Raw genomic sequence first — 16,184 nt, 5'->3', positions numbered from 1 at the left:
GAGCCGCGGCGGGGGCGGCAGGAGGGGGATGTGCGGGGTTCCGCTCGGCGAGGCGGGGACCGGGCTGCCGGCGCCACTGCTGCTGCGAGGGCTCTCGTGCGCGCGTGGGGCGCCGCCGCTGCTGCAGTCGCCGCTGTCGATGGGGCTGGGGCGCCGCCAGACTGGGAGGTCTTGCTGCTGCTTCTCCTGCTGCCGCGTGCTGGGGCTGAGCGCAGCATCTGCAAACCCTGGCCGCGGCGACGGCTGCCGCTGGTGCACGTGCGCAAAAACCGTGCCGCCGGGCTCGTGCAGGCGGGCGCCGTCCACGCCGCTGCCCATGCTGCCGCTGCTGGAGCGCTCCCCGTCGCCGGCGCGCGCCGCGACTACTACAGGGCTGGGCGGGCCCTCGATCAGCACGTCGTCCCCCAAACCGCAGCTGCCCGTCCTCCGCCGCTCCACCGCCGCCGCGTGGCTGTGCCGCCGCAGCCGGTCCTGCACGGCCGCCTCGTCCTTGCGCATGCAGAACGAGAGGCCGAATATGATGACGCCGCAGGGCAGCCAGCCGGCGACGGCCAGGTTGAAGGCGTTGCGGCGGCCGCCCAGAGTTTCGATGAAGGCCGCGACGATGATCGGCCCCAAGCCGCGGCCGAGGTCGTCGGTCACGCTCTGCAGCGCCAGCGCCACGCCGCGCGTCTCGGGCTCTATGTAGAGGGAGGTTGCGGCATGGTGATGCTGGTTGGTCTCAGGGCGGTGAAACTCGTGTAGAATTGAGCAGACGCCCGATACAGCACCAGCCGTAGGACGCTCAAGGCCGCTTGCGCCAGCTCGACGACGAAAAACACGCAAGCCTCAACGCGCACAGTCAACACGAGCCCGTGCCCCTGGGCCCACCGTTGACGTTGAGCATCGCGGCGCGCAGGTTTGGCGCCGCCACGCTGACCACCGCGCCAGCCAGCGCCGCCATCGCCAGCGTGGCCGGCACGCCCGCCGCCTGCAGGTCGACGTTGATGAGGTAGTAGACAGGGGCCACGCCCAGCATGATGCAGGCGCCCGCCATGACGGGCATGGCCTCCTTGCGCCAGTTGTAGAGCAGCTGCCCGGCGGCGCCGCCGGCGATGATGCCGACGCCGCCACCGAGGCCGAAGAGCAGCAGCACCAGGGTGGCCACCTGCACGGTGAAGCCCTTCTCCTGCGGGGGCGAAAGGGGCACAGCAGGTGCAGAATATTTGATGTTGAAGCGGGGCACAGGGGAGGGACGAGGCGTAACGAGGGGGAGGGGGGCGGGGCTCAAGGGCAAGGTCAACGGGTGAAGATTCAAGAGTTGCCGCGCCAGGGTAGCGCCAGCGGCGCGCCCTGTGCTCCCGCGCGAGGTCACAAGGCGGCCATTACTGGAGCAACGCCAGGCTCTCCCCCGCAGGAATGGAATCCTCAATCAACTTTGTCGTGACCCCTGGTCTTCAAAACGCACCTGCGACAGGTAGTCGTTGAAGTACGTCTGCATCATGCCCCAGGGCAGGCAGCCGGGGATGGCCTGCGTGATGAGCACCCAGTTGCTGGGGGACCGCAGCGCCTGCTTGGCCTTGGCCCAGGAGATGGTCTCCTCGTAGGCGTGGCCCTCTGCATACTGGTGACGCAGGGCCTCCTCAAACGCACCCCTGAGGGCAGGGCAGGCGCGGCAGGCGGGACAAGGGTGATGGCGCGGAGCGTGCGGCGAAAGTGGTGGGGTGCTTGGACAGGGGGCAGTCATGACGAGGCTGCGGGAGGAGTGGCGCTGAAGCGAGACGAAAGCAGGGCGCACGCTTGGCCAGCCGATGCGCCGCAAGAGCGGCACCGCTAGCTGAGCAGCCGCGCGCCGCTGGCTCAGAGGGCGCCAGCGCGCCCGCGGCGGGGCGGGCCGGCCCGCGTGCGCTGCGCCTCACCGCGGCGGCTCGCGCGTGGTGGCCACCATGATGAGGGCCAGTAGCAAGGCCGGCGCCGCGACCAGCACGAAGGGTATGCGCCAATTTGTGGCGGGGCCAACGATGCCCGCGATGAACTGCGGGTTGCCAGGGGTCCCAGGCGAGCGGGCGAGCCGCGTACTCTTGAGGAGGAGCACGTGTAAGCAAACACCGGCAACAGCGGCTATGAGGGCTGCGCCCTATCTTACAATGGGTCGAATATTGCACGCCGACTAGCAAACAAATTATCGGCGGCCCACACATGCGTCAAGCCGCCCCGCGCTCGCATCGGACAGCCAGGCGCCATCGCGGCGCGCGCGCCCGCACCTGCCCCGCGCCAATGCCGAGGCCCGTGGCTATCTGCAGCAGCGACGCCATCGCCGCGCGCTGCGTGGCCGGGAAGAGGTCCCCCAGCAGGCTGAACACCAGGGGGAAGACACCGCCCACCGCAACGCCCGTGAGCATCCTCAGCACCAGGAACTGCCAAAAGGTGGTCACCTGTGGGGGGCCGGTTGCAGAAGGTCAGGGGCAACAGGATGGGATAGGATGAGGTGCACAGAGGAGGGTGCCAGCCGTTCACAGCCAGTATGGCGCAACCTCAGGAGGCCTCGTCGCAGGATGAGGCGCCGCGGCAGCGCGCCTCTAGAGTTGCTGCCAAAGGCTGGCCTGCGTGCAACGCGCATCCGCCGTCCGGACTTGCCGGCATGCACAAGGTGCAGGCTGAGGGGGGGATGCTTACAAAGTAGGTGCAAAGGCAGGGACCCTGGCCGATGATGATGATGGCAAACAGCAGGTGGACCCGGTTGACCTTGTCGGTGAGCCACCCACACTGCGAATTGCATTGGAGCAATGGCGAGTCGGAGCGAGCAAGGGCCCGCAAATGCGTGCGGCAGGCTGCACTTGCGTTGAGTGCATGTCAAAAGAACATGTGTGCCGAGTGCGCAGGCGTCAGATCGAGGCCCAACCCCATGTGCAGGCTGCGAAGCGCCCCACGCACGATGATGGCTGACGGTGCGCCAATCATGAAGAAAGCCGCCATCACGTAGCCACCCCTGGCGTTGGGAGCGTTCGGAATGAGGGTCGGCCGCGCAGCAAAGCTAGCACAGGCAGCGCCAGGCTGCGGCGGCAGCCTGGGCAGAGCGACAGCTGCGGCAACCACACAGCAGCAAAACCCCTCGCCGAAGAGCCGCCCCCGCCAGGCCGCACCAGGCCTGTCCACCGCTTAAGTTGCTGCTGTCACCAACCCCCCCTGCCACCTCAGCACCACGCCGCACTCACAGGTAAGTGTCCTTCTGGTGGCTGTCGAGGCCAAAATCATTCGCCGCTGCTGTGAGCTGCGGGATGCATGCCAGGCCAGCCATTCGTTGCGATGGGGGGTCAGGTTGATGAAAGCGGGGTTGGGCCGTGACGCGTGGACGTGGCTGGCCACCTGCACGGTTACGGCCGCGCCCAAACAGCTGCCGCGTAAAGGCCGCACGGCCGCAAGGCACCCACAGCTGAACGTCTGCTGGCGGGGGCCCGTGCGGCGCTCACGTTTGGCGCCAGGAGGTTTTGGTCCGCCGAAAGCAGCGCCATCATTGACGCAAACATAAGGATCATAAACCGTCTCCGCCATATGCCGAAAGGGTGCACAAACCCACTGGCCGCCGCCAGCGCCGGCGGCGGGTGCGGCGACGCTACGCACGAGGAGGCGGAGGCACCGCAGGCGGGGTGAGGGCACGGAGGGAGGCCGTCAGGCGATTGCTGCTGCGCAGCACACGAGGCGTGGCTCCAATGGCTCGGTACATCTCAATCCCAGGAGCCCGCCTGAAATGATGAAGGCCTGCAGCATGGACAACTCACACTCAACGCCCATCGCGGCAACTGGTTTGGGCGTCGTGGGCCCGGGCAGCAGGGTGGCAGTGGAGCCAAACGGGTCGTCGTCAGCAGCGGCGCTCGGCGCGGATGCCGCTACTTGGCGATGCATGCCAGCTCGCGAAGCTGGCGGGCTGCGCCCGTTAACGACTTCATGTGTCCTTTGCTGCGGCTAGCGATATCGAGGCAAGGGCGCACTGGCCGAAGCGATTACGAACGTGCAAACAAATCGATGGTCAGTAGTTCGCGTGCGGCCGGTACATGTTGCCTTCTGATGATATGAATAGGTTGCAACCTTCTCGCGTACGACTGCTGCGAATCATGTGGGGGGGCAGTTCAGTGCCCGATCAATGCAACGGCACAGTTCCCTCTCGACCTGTATCAAAAGCACATTGGGAGCCCGCAATGTATGTTGCTGTCGATGCAGCGCTTTATATTTCGTCATAAGGGGCCTCAGGCCTGGCCTCTGACTGCACATTCAACACCGGAGCACCATCTAGATAGACCCGCGACTTGTGCAGCGGCGTCCCTCGCTGTGAAATGGCCTCTTACGCAGACAACTTCTCTGACATTGGGATCGCGTGCCGGGCACCAACATGGTGCGCCAGTACAGCGGCACCAGGCGCCAAGCGCGTGAGATGTGATATTGAGCGCACATGCACCGCGACTGTGGAGCTCGAGCTCAGCCTAGGTGAGCAAAGGATGGCTCACAGCCCATACGCAAGTACGCAGCCCAGCACGCAGGCGCACAAAGCAGGCGCGTGCGCGTGGCAACGCACGGTCGCCCCGGATAGTTTCCAGATGACTCCATGGCAGGGGGTGAGAGTGCAGATGCACGCGTTCACGCAGTGAGGCCCTCGCCGCCGTTGAGGCCCTCGCCGCCCCCAAGACCAACGTCCTTTCCTTGTTGCTGCGCACACAGAGGAGCTCTTCACTGGCTGCACCAAGCGCCTCGCCCTCGCGGCCCCAGGCGCCAGCGACGCGTGCCATGCCCGCCGCGCAGTCGCCGTACCCATCACCCCCGGCCTCCGAGCGGGCACCACCATCACGCTCCAACCCGCGGCCGCCGCCGCGGCGGGCGGCGTGACCGTCGTGCTACGGGAGGCGCGTCACGAGACGTTCAGGCGTGTAGGCGACGACCTGCTCGCCATCGTCGTGGTCCCGCTGGTTGACGCGCTGACCGGCGGTCGGCTGTGCCTGCGGCGGCTCGACGGGCGGCCCCTCCACTTTGCGCTCCCACAGGATGCCGTCGCGCAGCCAGGTTGGTGGCGCCTGCGGCACCGCGCTTTCGCGCCCCCCCCTCCCCCCGCCCCGCCGTGCCAGTGCTTCGGGTACCCCTGGCTGCCGCCTAGGGTTGTCAGCCCTGCGGCGGGTCCCACGCGAGTGTTGGGCTAGGCGCTTCTAGCCGCCACACAGGACACGTCACAAAGCACGCGCCCTCACCTCCATCCTCAGCGCCCGTCTGCATCCCGCATTCCGTCGCAGCCGTCACGACGTTCGTTGGAGGCGTGACGCCTCCAACGAACGCATCACGCTTGCTCCATCGTCCCTGCCGCGTCCCCTCCTCTCAGGCCAAGTCTTGAGCTTTGAGGGAGAGGGGATGCCTCGCGCCGCCGACCCCTCACGCCGCGGCAACCTCCACGTCCGCCTGCAGATCGAGTTCCCTGCCTCCCTGCAGACCCTCACCGCCGCACAGCGCGCGTCTCTGCGCCAGGCGCTCAGCTGACCCCGGCCTGGTTCCTGCCGAGGAACGGGGCGCCTGAGTCGGCGATCCCCCGCCCTGTGTTTGTGCCGTACAGGCAGGCGTAGCAGGCGTCAGCGAGCGGCTGAGTGACTGTGCGGCTGTACTTCCGGATCCTATGCATCAGGCGCATCGGCGGCCGTTGCCGTTGCGCGGCGCAGGCTGCAGCTTGAGGCAAGCACGGCGCAAGGTCGTGCCATGCGTGCATCAGCACAGGAGGGTGTTGCGATTGACCTAATGGGGGTTTGACATTGTACTGTGGCCTCTCTTGCGAGCCTCTGCGTAGGCGGCGCATGGGTATTGTGCACAAACGTTAGCACAGAAGGACCCGGGCTTGACTGCGGCGCTCGCAGCTGTCTATCGGCCTGTTTGACTGGATTGGGACCTGACATTCTCCAACGTTTGCGTAGCGCACCCGTGAGTCCGCGACACCAGGGGCCGCTGCCTGCGCACGCGTGCTGCAAAGCAGGCACCAGCGCCGGCACGCTCTCAATTTTGCCATGGTTGTCTGGCAGCGTGTAGACCGTTCCGGCGGCCCATGAGTCAACCGCTTGGCATGCGCTGTTTAGGCGCTATTGACCGCCCTATCAGGGTTTCGCCCTTGCACGTTCCACTCGCCGTCGGTGTTCTCGCATGCTTTATCATGTGGCTTGGGTGCCGTGCTATCTTGTGTGTTGGTATGTTTGATATCAGTAAGGGTGTGCGCGCATACATATGCGCATTTGTTTTTTGTGCTTTTCGTGTGTGTGCATGCGTGATGGCGTGTGTGTGGGAAGATTCTGCCAGAGTCAACAGCTTGGGGCCACCTCAGCTCCTGCGTGGTCGTAGCCGTGTACCATCTCTGCACTATGTACAATGATTTTTGCGCCCTGACTGCCACGTGCGCAAAGCACGACCCCTCCAGTTGTGGGTACTCAGGCTTTCTTACAGGCATACAGTGCACATCCCTCCTCGTGGCTGCCTCTCCCAAGTGCGGGGTGCTGTGCATGTTGCCCATGTGTCTCTGTGTGACTGGAGGTGTGTGCGTGCAGTGTTTAACGCGCAATAATTGATACTGCCGTAGGGTGTCCTTTGCGTGCAGCCGTGTGTTTTGATGACATAGACGTGGCCTTGTTATGGCTGGGCACGTGCCGCTTTGATAAGGCTGGTTCACAGCAGTGTGCTCATCAAGCACGGCCCGTTGCGGTAATGGTCCCGCTGCACAGTGTGTTGCAGGTACAGTGTGACTTCTGCTGTTGATGGTTTTGGGATGTGCGTGCCAGTTCAGTGCAACCACACTGTACTGCCTTGCCACTTTCGCTGGCCCAAACACGCCACGCTTCCTAGAGCCCGCGTGTGTAAAGGACACCGCAAATTTGTCAGGCTGACGAGGGCGGCAGCGTCGACGATGCGCGCATGCTCGAAGATAAGACGCAAGCTTGAGGCCCCAAACTTGCTACGACTACAGCGCTGTACTGTATTTGCCCATGTATGATGAGAAATTGAGGGGTTTGGAGCGCCCTTGTCGTTGTGACGCCCTATCCTTTAATCCGCAGTCATTGCAAGTAAGCTCTGCCTGCTGGGGTGCACTGCTCCTGCTGGTGGCCCATCCTCCAAGCCGCCTGCTGACATCGCCTTGGCCACTGGCCGTATCCCGTGTTGGTGCGCAGCTGCACGCCGCCGGCTGCTTCGTTGGGGCAGGCCTCTTCACTGCCGGCTACCGACTGCACGGCTCAGGGTCCGGGACAGCTAGGCCTTGGCTTGGTGAGGACTGCCATGATTGGCAATGCAGCCCACCGCTGGCGCAGGTGCTGGCACAAGCATGCACGCACCTGCACCGTCGGCTTCCACTGCTGCGCAGGGCATTGGCTCACTGTCGATGTCTGAATTTTGGCTCGGGAGCCACCTCAACTTTCCCTCGACAACGGCATTGCCGAGTTTGGCCACAGGTGCTGCCGCTGCCCTGCCTTGGCCTCGGCCTACAGGTGTGGATCCTTGCAAGGCGTCCATCTGTACCGAGCTTCAACACATTAGACTGCCAAGCCACGCGCGCGTGCATGCTCATGCCCCCAGTGACTTCACACGCGTTCACGAGACTGCCAGACGGTTTGTCGGCTCGGGCGACCCGCACAGTGGGCAGCATGCACACTCACCTGGGCGGGTTGACAGACGCACATGCTAAACGTCTTGGTTGAACCGCCTGGGCGGCTGTATGCATCACATCGCTGTCCCTTCTCCCGCCCGCAAGCCTGGCTGCATGCCCGCAACACATGCCTGCTTGACTCGCATTGACCCACAAGGTTGCGCAGCACGATGGTTATGTATGATCGCGAGACATCTTTAGAAATTTTGGTGGTCTGTGGGGCACCGGCCAGCTTTGGGCCTTGTCCTAATCAAGTCTGACAATGAGTGTGACCACTGCGGAATGATCTGACCGTCTGCTACCGACTTTTACCGTATATCAAGTTGGCGGCTCAAACAATTTATCTCTGCCCCATATCTATCAACACTGCGTCAGCTGTCCCGCGGGACTTTGGGGCGCCTTGTGGGACGCGCACCGACCAGAAGTCGTGGCTATGCCCAGCATTTCCATCAAAGCGTGGCGTGCTGCACCTCTGGTGCTTTACGTACTCGTAGCCGGATGCAGTGGCGCAGCGACACCGGACGCGCCAGTCCGCCCCCACTGGGTCACCAGCGCGTGCAGCTGGTCCCGGGACCCTTTGCTGTCACGGCCCTCCTGCGACGTTTCTTCAGGTAAAGATTACCATGAGCACCTGATTGCCCTGTGCAGGCAGGGGTGAGCAACCGCGCATTTCAGAGGCGCGCATCAGACAATGCAGCGGTCAGCAGCGCAACCCCTTCCCTGTGAGGGCAGAGTAGCAGTCTCCTACTCCTATTGCCTTCTCCCAGTACCCCCTTGCCCCTGCTGCACTCTCTGCCTCTTATGACATACAACAGCGTTCTTTGTGAGCTCTGACGCCGGCTTCTTGCCGCAAGACCCTCTTGAAACGGCGGGGCTGCCGGGGTTCCTGCTGCGCGCCGCCGCGGCCGACGCGGCATGCGGCCGGCTGACGACCCCTGAAGCATGCACAGCCGCGGTGGCACAGCGCTGCTCCTGGGACGCCGAGGCGGTGGGTGTTGATTGCGGCGAGCCGTGGCATGACGGATGCGCGACGCGCATGCACCAAGGCAGCAGGCAGTGCCGTGGGCGGACTGACAAGCTGTGGCGCAACGTTTGATGTTGCTCGCAGTCAACGCCAACTGACCCCATGGACGCCTGCCACAGGGGCTGATCCGCCACGCGTGCTGTACGCCCCTGCAGGCCCCCAGCTGCGTCCTCGACCCCGCTGCAGCCGCCGAGGCCATGTCACGGGCGTCCCTCTGCCCGCGGTCCCTGATGGAGCGAGTGCTCCCCTGCGCAGTGGTGAGCGCAGTGTCGCGCCCATTGTGGCGCATGCCCCGCACAAAGTGCACGGAGGGTTGATGAGCTCCATCGATTGTGACTAGAGATGAGCTAGCTGCATCTTGACTCCCACACTGTATGCCCCTTCAAGCCCCTGAACCAGACGCGCCGCCCTTGCACCTCGTGCCACTGACGGCCGTGCTCCAGGCCGTCAGTGAAGCGGAGTGCGCCCGCGCCGGCGACGGCTGCCTGTGGACGCAAGACACACAGGAGCCTCTGGGAGCGATCCCGCCGCGGCGGCGCTCGCGGCGGCACCGCCGGCGGCTCCAGCGGGAGAGGGCTTTAGTGGGCGGCCGGGCAGAGCAGGCAGCTGGGGACGCCGGTGGCGAGGGTGTCTGCAACCATGCGGACTGGATCACTATCCTGGAGCAACCGGACCAGGTGTGCTGCGCGGTCGCTGATGGGCGGGGGTCGGGCGTGCCGTTCATCCCACGCCAGTGCCTGCGCGACTGGCTTTCTGGCGCGTGCATGGCAGGGTTGCCGCCGGCGCCCGACCCCTGATCCCACACAAGGCCCAAACATTTTGAGAGAGCCCCGATGCTGGTGCCCCTGTCTGCAGGGCGCCGGGTACAAGGACAAGGTGGACGAGCGCCACCCCGACGTCTGGGGCACTTGCGGAGAGGTCAAGGTCAGCCTGACCCTCCCGTTTCAGCCGCCATTGTGGGGAGGCTTGCGCACATTTGCAACATGAAATGAGACTGGTAGCGGCAAAGCTGATTTGTTACAGAAAACATGCAGCATACGAAGCGCGACGGATGCAATCAACATGTGCATTTCGAGTCAACAACCCCCGGCCCTCTCACGAATCTGCTGCCTCCTGCAGGCCCTGTTCCGGCAGTTGGACGCCGCCAACTCGTGCCTTTGGGCGGCCGACACCGCTACATGCGCCAGCCTCGCGCCCAACTGCAGATGGGTTGCCCGCGGCAGCAGCGCCGGCACGGCGTCGGGCCATTGCACGGCTGCGCGTGCGGCCGCGCTGGACGCGGCCGGGATGTTGCCGAGCGATGACTACACCGCCACGGCGGCCGCCTGTACCGCCGCCAGGGCCCGCCACGAATGCCTGGAAGCAGGCCAGCCGGTCAAGCTCGACCCGTCCCTGATTGCCAGCCTGACGGCGGATGGCTTGCTGCCCCAGCGGCCGGTGGCCGCGGCAGACGCGGTCCAAACAAACTTGAGCGTGGGGCCCGACGGCCGCAGCAGGAACAGCACTAACAGTGGCAACGGCGTCATCGGCGAGACTGACGCGCTCACAGGCACCCGCAACTCTGCCCAAGGCAGCCTCTCGGGCGCGTGGGGGGTTCTATCTGCAGCAGCTGCTGGATGCGGCCTCCTGCTATTTGCGTTGTGAGTAAATCGCGGTGCGAGATGTGACCCATCTGCACAGTTGGTTGCAAGGCAGCTGGCAGCCTGTGCCCGCCCTTTGTTGGCCACGTTGAATCAGGTGTTGTGCGCCTTCTTTGGGACGGGGCGTCGCACGCTTTTTATTAGGGTTCTGGCATGTGGCGCAGCGCGGCTATCAGCTACCTTGAGTGATTGCCAGGGGCATCCCCATGCCCTTGGGTTCCTTGACAAACAACGAACGTTGCATCACGTCAGTCCAGGATTCAGGATTTCGTGACCGCCAAACTCCTGCCGCATTGGGCGCGATTTGTTGACTTTTGCTTCCCTTCATCCTGGTTTATCACCTGCATTCCTCAATGGCAGCTCCTCACTTGTCCCCTGACTGGCTCAGCTCACGCGCAAGCTGACCCACCTTCCTTATTCCTTCTCTGCTGTAATATCCGCCCTTGGGTCTTTACAACGTCGGTCAGAAACCAGAGTCCTCGCTGTCGCCGCCCAGCAGGCCCCCATCATCCCCGTCCCCTTCATCCCCGCCGCCATAAGGAAACTCCCCAGCCCCGTTGCCGCCGCCCTGCAGGCCCCCGCCGGGGCCCAAGCTGCCGGCGGCAGCGCCTGAGTCCGAGCCAGACCCAGCTAACGAGACGTCGCGGCCGTCTGTCGCTGTGTCTTCGTCGATGCTCGCCTCGTCGTCGTCGTCGCCCCAACCGCCGCCGCCCGCAAGCGTGCCCACCACCGCGGGGGCCGCAGCAACTGGGGCGCCCAGGCCCATCCCGCGCGCCGCGCCGAACTCGCCAGCGCCGCGCTGGTCGGGACGGCGGCCGCCGCCGTCGCCGTCGCTGCTGCTGCCAGAATCTGAGGGCGTCGAGGCCGCGGCGCCGGCCCGGCCCTCGTCAACCTGCTGCTCCCCGCGCAGAATGCGCAGCTCCTCATCCCTGCAGCCACAATGGGCAGTATACAATACACTTCTCAGAATGACTAGTGAATGGCAACGGGTGGGGTAATGGGAGGCGCAGGCACTGGTGCATCAGCAGTACCTGCCACTCACACATGCTTGGTCAACCCTGCAGGTCAAAAGGCGGCGGCCTCAACAAGAAAAACAACGTGCCAGGGGCCCGCGGCCCGCGCCGCTGACACCCACGCGAGCCGCTTCTGCATCTTCCTCAGCCGCCTGTCCTGCGCGTCCATGGCGTCCGCCTCCGCGCGGTGGTAGCCCTCCAGGCGCGCCTCAAGGTACTGCAGGTTGCGGTGGCGCTCCAGGTAGTGCGTGTACAGGACCTGGGGGGCGCGGCGGGGGAGCGCGAGGCAGGGAAGGAATGAAGGAAGGGTGGGGTGGAGGGGGGCCTGGGCATGCAGGAGAGGAGGGTCTGGGACCTGTGAGACTGAGCACCGCTGGGAGGAGGGAGTCAACTCGTGTAATGCAATTAGCGGAAGGGGAAAGTGACCAGCGAGACGGCCAACAGGCAGTGCCTAGGGATTTATCTCGAGCACGCCAGCAAAGCCGTGCTTGCAACCCCTGGGACGCTGGGCCTGTGCCGCCAAACGGAACCTCTCCCGTGAACCGCTTCCACCCCACCTGCAGCTGCCCCTCCAGTGCCTCGTACTCATCCATGTAGGCCGGCCGCACAGCAGCCAGCGTCGCCAGCCGCTTCTCCGCGCGCTCGAGCTCCGCGCGCCGCCGCTCCAGCTTTGCGTCGAGCGCAGCCTCGGCGGCCGCCAGCTCTGAGATCTGCTTTGCATGGTCAAGGGTCCAGATTGCATCGATCAGCCAAACAGGGTGTGCAACAAAGTCTCCTTCTCTCCAAAGCAATAATGATGGTATGCTAGCTGAAACGCGCCCGGCCAAGGTCGGAGGCTCTAGAAATGGCTGCTGCAGAAAAGGCTGCAACATTGGGGGCGGCATCAAGCCACCGAGCTCGCCTGGGCCCGTGCGCTGCCGAGCGCCTCGTCAACGCCGGCCGCCGCCTCAGCGATGCAGCGCTCAACGTGTTCGGAGTCCTGCGCCCCTGCCAGCGCGCGCGCGCGCGCCACACGCAGCGCGGGCTCGGCCGCGAGCGCTGCGTGCAGCGCGGCGCCCGCGCGCGCCATGTCGGCGGCGAGGGCCTTGGCGGCGCGAGGGTCGAAGGCGCGCAGGGCGGCAGACATGTCGCCTGCGTCGGCGGCGTCCTGCAGAAACACACACAGGCGTTGGTCGGGGTGGCGAGCGGCGCTGAGTTTGCTGCCGGCAAACTGGCTTGACATGTGACTATTTGAGCTGTGCCTTATTTGCAGGTGTGCTGTTTGTTGCAAATAACATGCAGCATGCTCAGCCGCGACGTCCCCCTGGACTGACAGCAGTACGCTCAGACGCTCCAGCGGGCGCAAGCTCCGCCCCTACAGCCATGCCGGTCCGCACCTCGCCCTCCTGCTCCGCCGACTGCGTGGCCTTGCACAGCAGGCTGGCCAGCTTCAACAGCTCCCGCACCGCCTGGCCGTCTGCCGCGTACAGCCGCTTGATGTTGAGCTTCATGCGCGCCTTGGTCAGCATGATCTGGCGCCACACAGGGGTTGCGCATGGGGTCGCATGAAATCGCAGCCGCACGCGTGGATGAGACGGCAGCTGCACTGCCTCACGCGGCCAAGCACAGCCCCCAGCGCTCGGTGCATCTTCTCCCTGCATGCGTCCAAACAGAGCGACGTGCGGCGCAGCATGGCGCGGGCACTTCCAGGGCCGGCCGCAGCGGCGCTCGCCTGCGCGACGCCCTGCAGGAAGGCGACGCGCTCTGCCTCTGTCGCAATGTCACCGGGGATGGTGCTCTCTGGGTAGAACCTGCGCGGACGTCGGGCGCCAACGAGCAGTGGCGCATCATCTCTGCACTTGCAGGACCCCTGCATTTAAATTGGCCTTCTGTGCCACTGCTGCGCTGCCCTCTGCGCACAGTAAATGCATGCCTTGCCTGTCGTTGGCCATGCTCGGCATGAGTAAAAGTCATCGTGAGCAGGCCCGGCGCGGGGCGCCGCTGGCAAGCTCGGCGGCGCACCGGTGCACCAGCCAGTGGATGCAGTCGGCCACCAGCTCGAAATTCGGGGTGCGGAAATTGTCCAGGGAGATCAGCCGGGGGTAGCCCAGCGTCTTCATCGCCTCCACAAATGCTGCGGCGGTCGCAGGGGCGCGGCGGTGAGTGTTTGGCAGAGTGCGGCGTTCGAAGGCCGGCTGTGCGCCACGGCACTGCAGCGCTGACAGAGCTGCACAAGCAGGCGCGGCGCCAAAACACACAGGTTCCACTCACATCTAACCTCACGGAAGCTCATGGCGCCGCCACGCCTGCACTCAGTCAAGATCACAGGTGGTGTCTTCGCTGCGTCAGCCGCACCGTCAGCAACAGATTGCTTTGCGACTGATGCAAAGGTCAAGTTGTATGCTTTTTGTAAACAAGGGATTCGTATATGGTAGCGCGCTCGCAATATCTCTTGACGCAGCTTCGTTGTGGCACGCCATTGTTGCGACCAACCATCCCGGCGAGAACGGCGCATCAATTGCGCGCTGAGTGCGCATTTCCTCCATATTGTTGCTTCCTCACTCAGACTGAGGCGTGCCCGCTGGTGGCTCACGAACTGTCTTCGCGCCACACCGCCAAAACGCTCTCGGCGCATCCTATAAAGGCACATACGATCGCAGATTACAGAATCCCCGGCGCTTCGCCACCGCAGCAGCCCCCAGCCGGCGCAGCAAGGGCCCTGACCTCAGACGCGCTCGCGCGCTGCTCGCTGTCCCCACAATCCAGTGGCGTCAGTCGCAGCGCGATGACCAATGATAGCGGTGCCCCCGTGCGCCCCGTGGATTGGAATAGCATGTGGACAGCCAAAGCGCGGTCGTTGCGGCCGGCAAGGCTGGCTCGTGAGTGTCGTTTGGGCTGTCCAGCAGGCCAAGCCTTGGTGGCTGGCTGCCTGCTAGCGGGCGTTCGCACAGTCGCCGTGCGCCAGGCCAGCCTGCCCCTCACAACACAACGTGGGCCTTGTCATAGGCCACTCTGTAATGGCCCTATGCCGTCAGCCGTGCCTCGGCTCTGCCCGCGCCAGCCTCGACAAACTGCCCGGGCCTCGCCAGGTCGGCACACTGCTGACGGTGCGCCCTGTCACCACTCGCCGCCGCCGCCGCCGCCACCGCCGCTCCGCAGGCATCGTCAACTCCTTCATGGGCGTCCCGGGCATCGTGGGCATGCACGGCGGCCTGCGTGAGTTGCATGCCGGGTTGGTGCTGACCCCGCGCCGCCAGCTGATCGCCCTCGCGGCAGGCCCAGCGGGCTGTGCATGCCCTTGCTTGTGGCGACGCCCTTCTCCGGCGTCCCCAGGTTTGAGCCCGTAAGACCCAGCAACGCAGCCGCGCGGGCTGTCTCTCTCCCGCACGCATTCAACTGGGGCGCTCACTCGCCTCCCCCCTCCCGCTCTCAACCTCGGCTTATGTTTGGTTGCGCAGCGCCGGCTGACGCGTTCCCTATCAGCTCGATAAGCTTTGGCCTGGGCCCCATGGCGGGTGGGGGCGTGCTGGACATCTCTGGCCCCAAGGACACGGTGGCGGCGCAGCAGTACTGCTTTGCGGTGAGGGTCGTGCGCCTGGCACCTGGCGTGCTGAAGGCGGCGTGGAAGGCAGCAAGCGGCTGTCTTGAGGCTGCTGCGCTTCCTTGCCCAGAAGGCCTTGGCTGGGGGCCGCTGTCACCGATGTGGGAACTTGTGGCGCTCGCGCCACCAAGCAGGGCAACAGACATGAAGAGGCTGGGCTTGAGAGATCCTGTTGTACCAGCCGATCGGGGTGTGTCAGCTGCGGCTCCGCCAAGTATCACGTGCCCATCGCCCACAGCAGCCGTCCCTGCCCACCCACCGCCCCCAGCCAAGCGGCTACGAGCCGCTCCGCGCGAGGCTGCACGCACTCACGCTGGCACAGCAGCGGCCCCAGGGCGCCGTCCAGGTTAACGTGACCTGCGGCTCCACCTATGGGCTGGACGTGGTGCTCGACCTGCTGCTGGAGCGGGGGGACCCGCTGCTGCTCGAGGAGTACACCTACTCTCACGCCCTCGAGGCGCAGCTGATGCCCAAGGGGTGGGCGCGGGGGCGTCCCTCATGCTTTGCTGGGCAGGGCGCTGCCGTGGTGGGGTGGGGCGCGGCGAGCAGGGGAGATTTGCCTGGCGCAGGTTGGTGCGCCTGGCGATCCAGCCGCCCCGGAGCCTATGTGCGGCGCGCACACTACGCCGTGCAGTCGCCCAGCCCCTTGTGCCCTCCGAATGTGGCCGATTCCCCCTCATGCCCCTGCTCCTCTGCCCCCACCCCGCAGCTTTGAGTTGCTGCCGGTGGCGATGGACGCGCAGGGCATGCTGCCGTCCGCCCTAGAATCCCTCCTCTCCCGCCGCCGCGCCGAGGGCCTGCGCATGCCGCGCGCGATGTACGTCATCCCGTCGGGCCAGAACCCGACGGGCGCGGCGATGGGGCCGGCGAGGAGGGCCGAAATCTACGAGGTTGCGCGGCGGTATGATCTGGTGATCGTCGAGGACGATGCGTACAGCTGGCTGCAGTACCCGGACGGCGAGGGCGCGGTGCCGGGGCTGGCGGGCCTGCAGCGTGAGCGCCTGGCGGCTGGGGCGGGTTCGCGAGGGCGGCACAGCGTGGAGGCGGGCGTGCCTGCTGCGTTTGAATGCCAGAGTCCTTGCAACAGTCGTGTGTTGACGTGCTAATCATTGATGCCTGTGTGTTCGTGAACCGGTGCTGTCTTTTGACTGTGATTCCACTGGCGTCTACACCGGACCCCAGCCACCTTGCGGCATTTGTCCACACCTCTCTCCCTCTCCATCTCGGCCGTCCCTTGCGAGCCCCTCCCTACCTCCCTCCCGGGCCCCCTTACCCCCTCCCTCCCTCTCAACAC

The 16,184-nt window shown here is 65.3% G+C and overlaps 3 protein-coding genes across 3 annotated transcripts in view; 1 reads left to right on the top strand and 2 right to left on the bottom strand.

Annotated features, from left to right (window-relative positions):
* MNEG_3802 (major facilitator superfamily MFS-1) overlaps nt 1-3,494 on the bottom strand; it is a gene marked incomplete at both ends in the record, with an annotated part of 4,181 nt that extends 687 nt beyond the window's left edge. Inside the window, 9 exons of the mRNA XM_014047719.1 lie at nt 227-680; nt 871-1,168; nt 1,448-1,634; nt 1,899-2,014; nt 2,244-2,414; nt 2,656-2,745; nt 2,914-2,968; nt 3,195-3,250; nt 3,450-3,494. Coding sequence (XP_013903173.1) covers nt 227-680; nt 871-1,168; nt 1,448-1,634; nt 1,899-2,014; nt 2,244-2,414; nt 2,656-2,745; nt 2,914-2,968; nt 3,195-3,250; nt 3,450-3,494 — 1,472 coding nt within the window. The remainder of the gene's footprint in view (nt 1-226; nt 681-870; nt 1,169-1,447; nt 1,635-1,898; nt 2,015-2,243; nt 2,415-2,655; nt 2,746-2,913; nt 2,969-3,194; nt 3,251-3,449) is intronic.
* A 7,266-nt stretch (nt 3,495-10,760) lies between these two features.
* MNEG_3801 (Clusterin-associated protein 1) lies at nt 10,761-13,409 on the bottom strand (the record flags this gene model as incomplete). The annotated part of the gene is made up of 7 exons (XM_014047718.1): nt 10,761-11,226; nt 11,433-11,569; nt 11,868-12,020; nt 12,203-12,457; nt 12,687-12,821; nt 12,905-13,100; nt 13,312-13,409. The coding sequence occupies 7 exons, from the start codon at nt 13,407-13,409 to the stop codon at nt 10,761-10,763; spliced, it is 1,440 nt and encodes a 479-aa protein (XP_013903172.1).
* A 665-nt stretch (nt 13,410-14,074) lies between these two features.
* MNEG_3800 (aromatic amino acid aminotransferase I) lies at nt 14,075-15,996 on the top strand (the record flags this gene model as incomplete). The annotated part of the gene is made up of 5 exons (XM_014047717.1): nt 14,075-14,168; nt 14,449-14,505; nt 14,748-14,869; nt 15,159-15,367; nt 15,600-15,996. The coding sequence occupies 5 exons, from the start codon at nt 14,075-14,077 to the stop codon at nt 15,994-15,996; spliced, it is 879 nt and encodes a 292-aa protein (XP_013903171.1).
* Nucleotides 15,997-16,184: the final 188 nt, after the last annotated feature.

Source organism: Monoraphidium neglectum, assembly GCF_000611645.1.
Source record: "Monoraphidium neglectum strain SAG 48.87 unplaced genomic scaffold scaffold00496, whole genome shotgun sequence".
NCBI lineage: Eukaryota > Viridiplantae > Chlorophyta > Chlorophyceae > Sphaeropleales > Selenastraceae > Monoraphidium > Monoraphidium neglectum.
The sequence above is the reverse complement of the archived record's forward strand: the minus strand, read 5'-3'. Positions and strand labels throughout refer to the sequence as shown.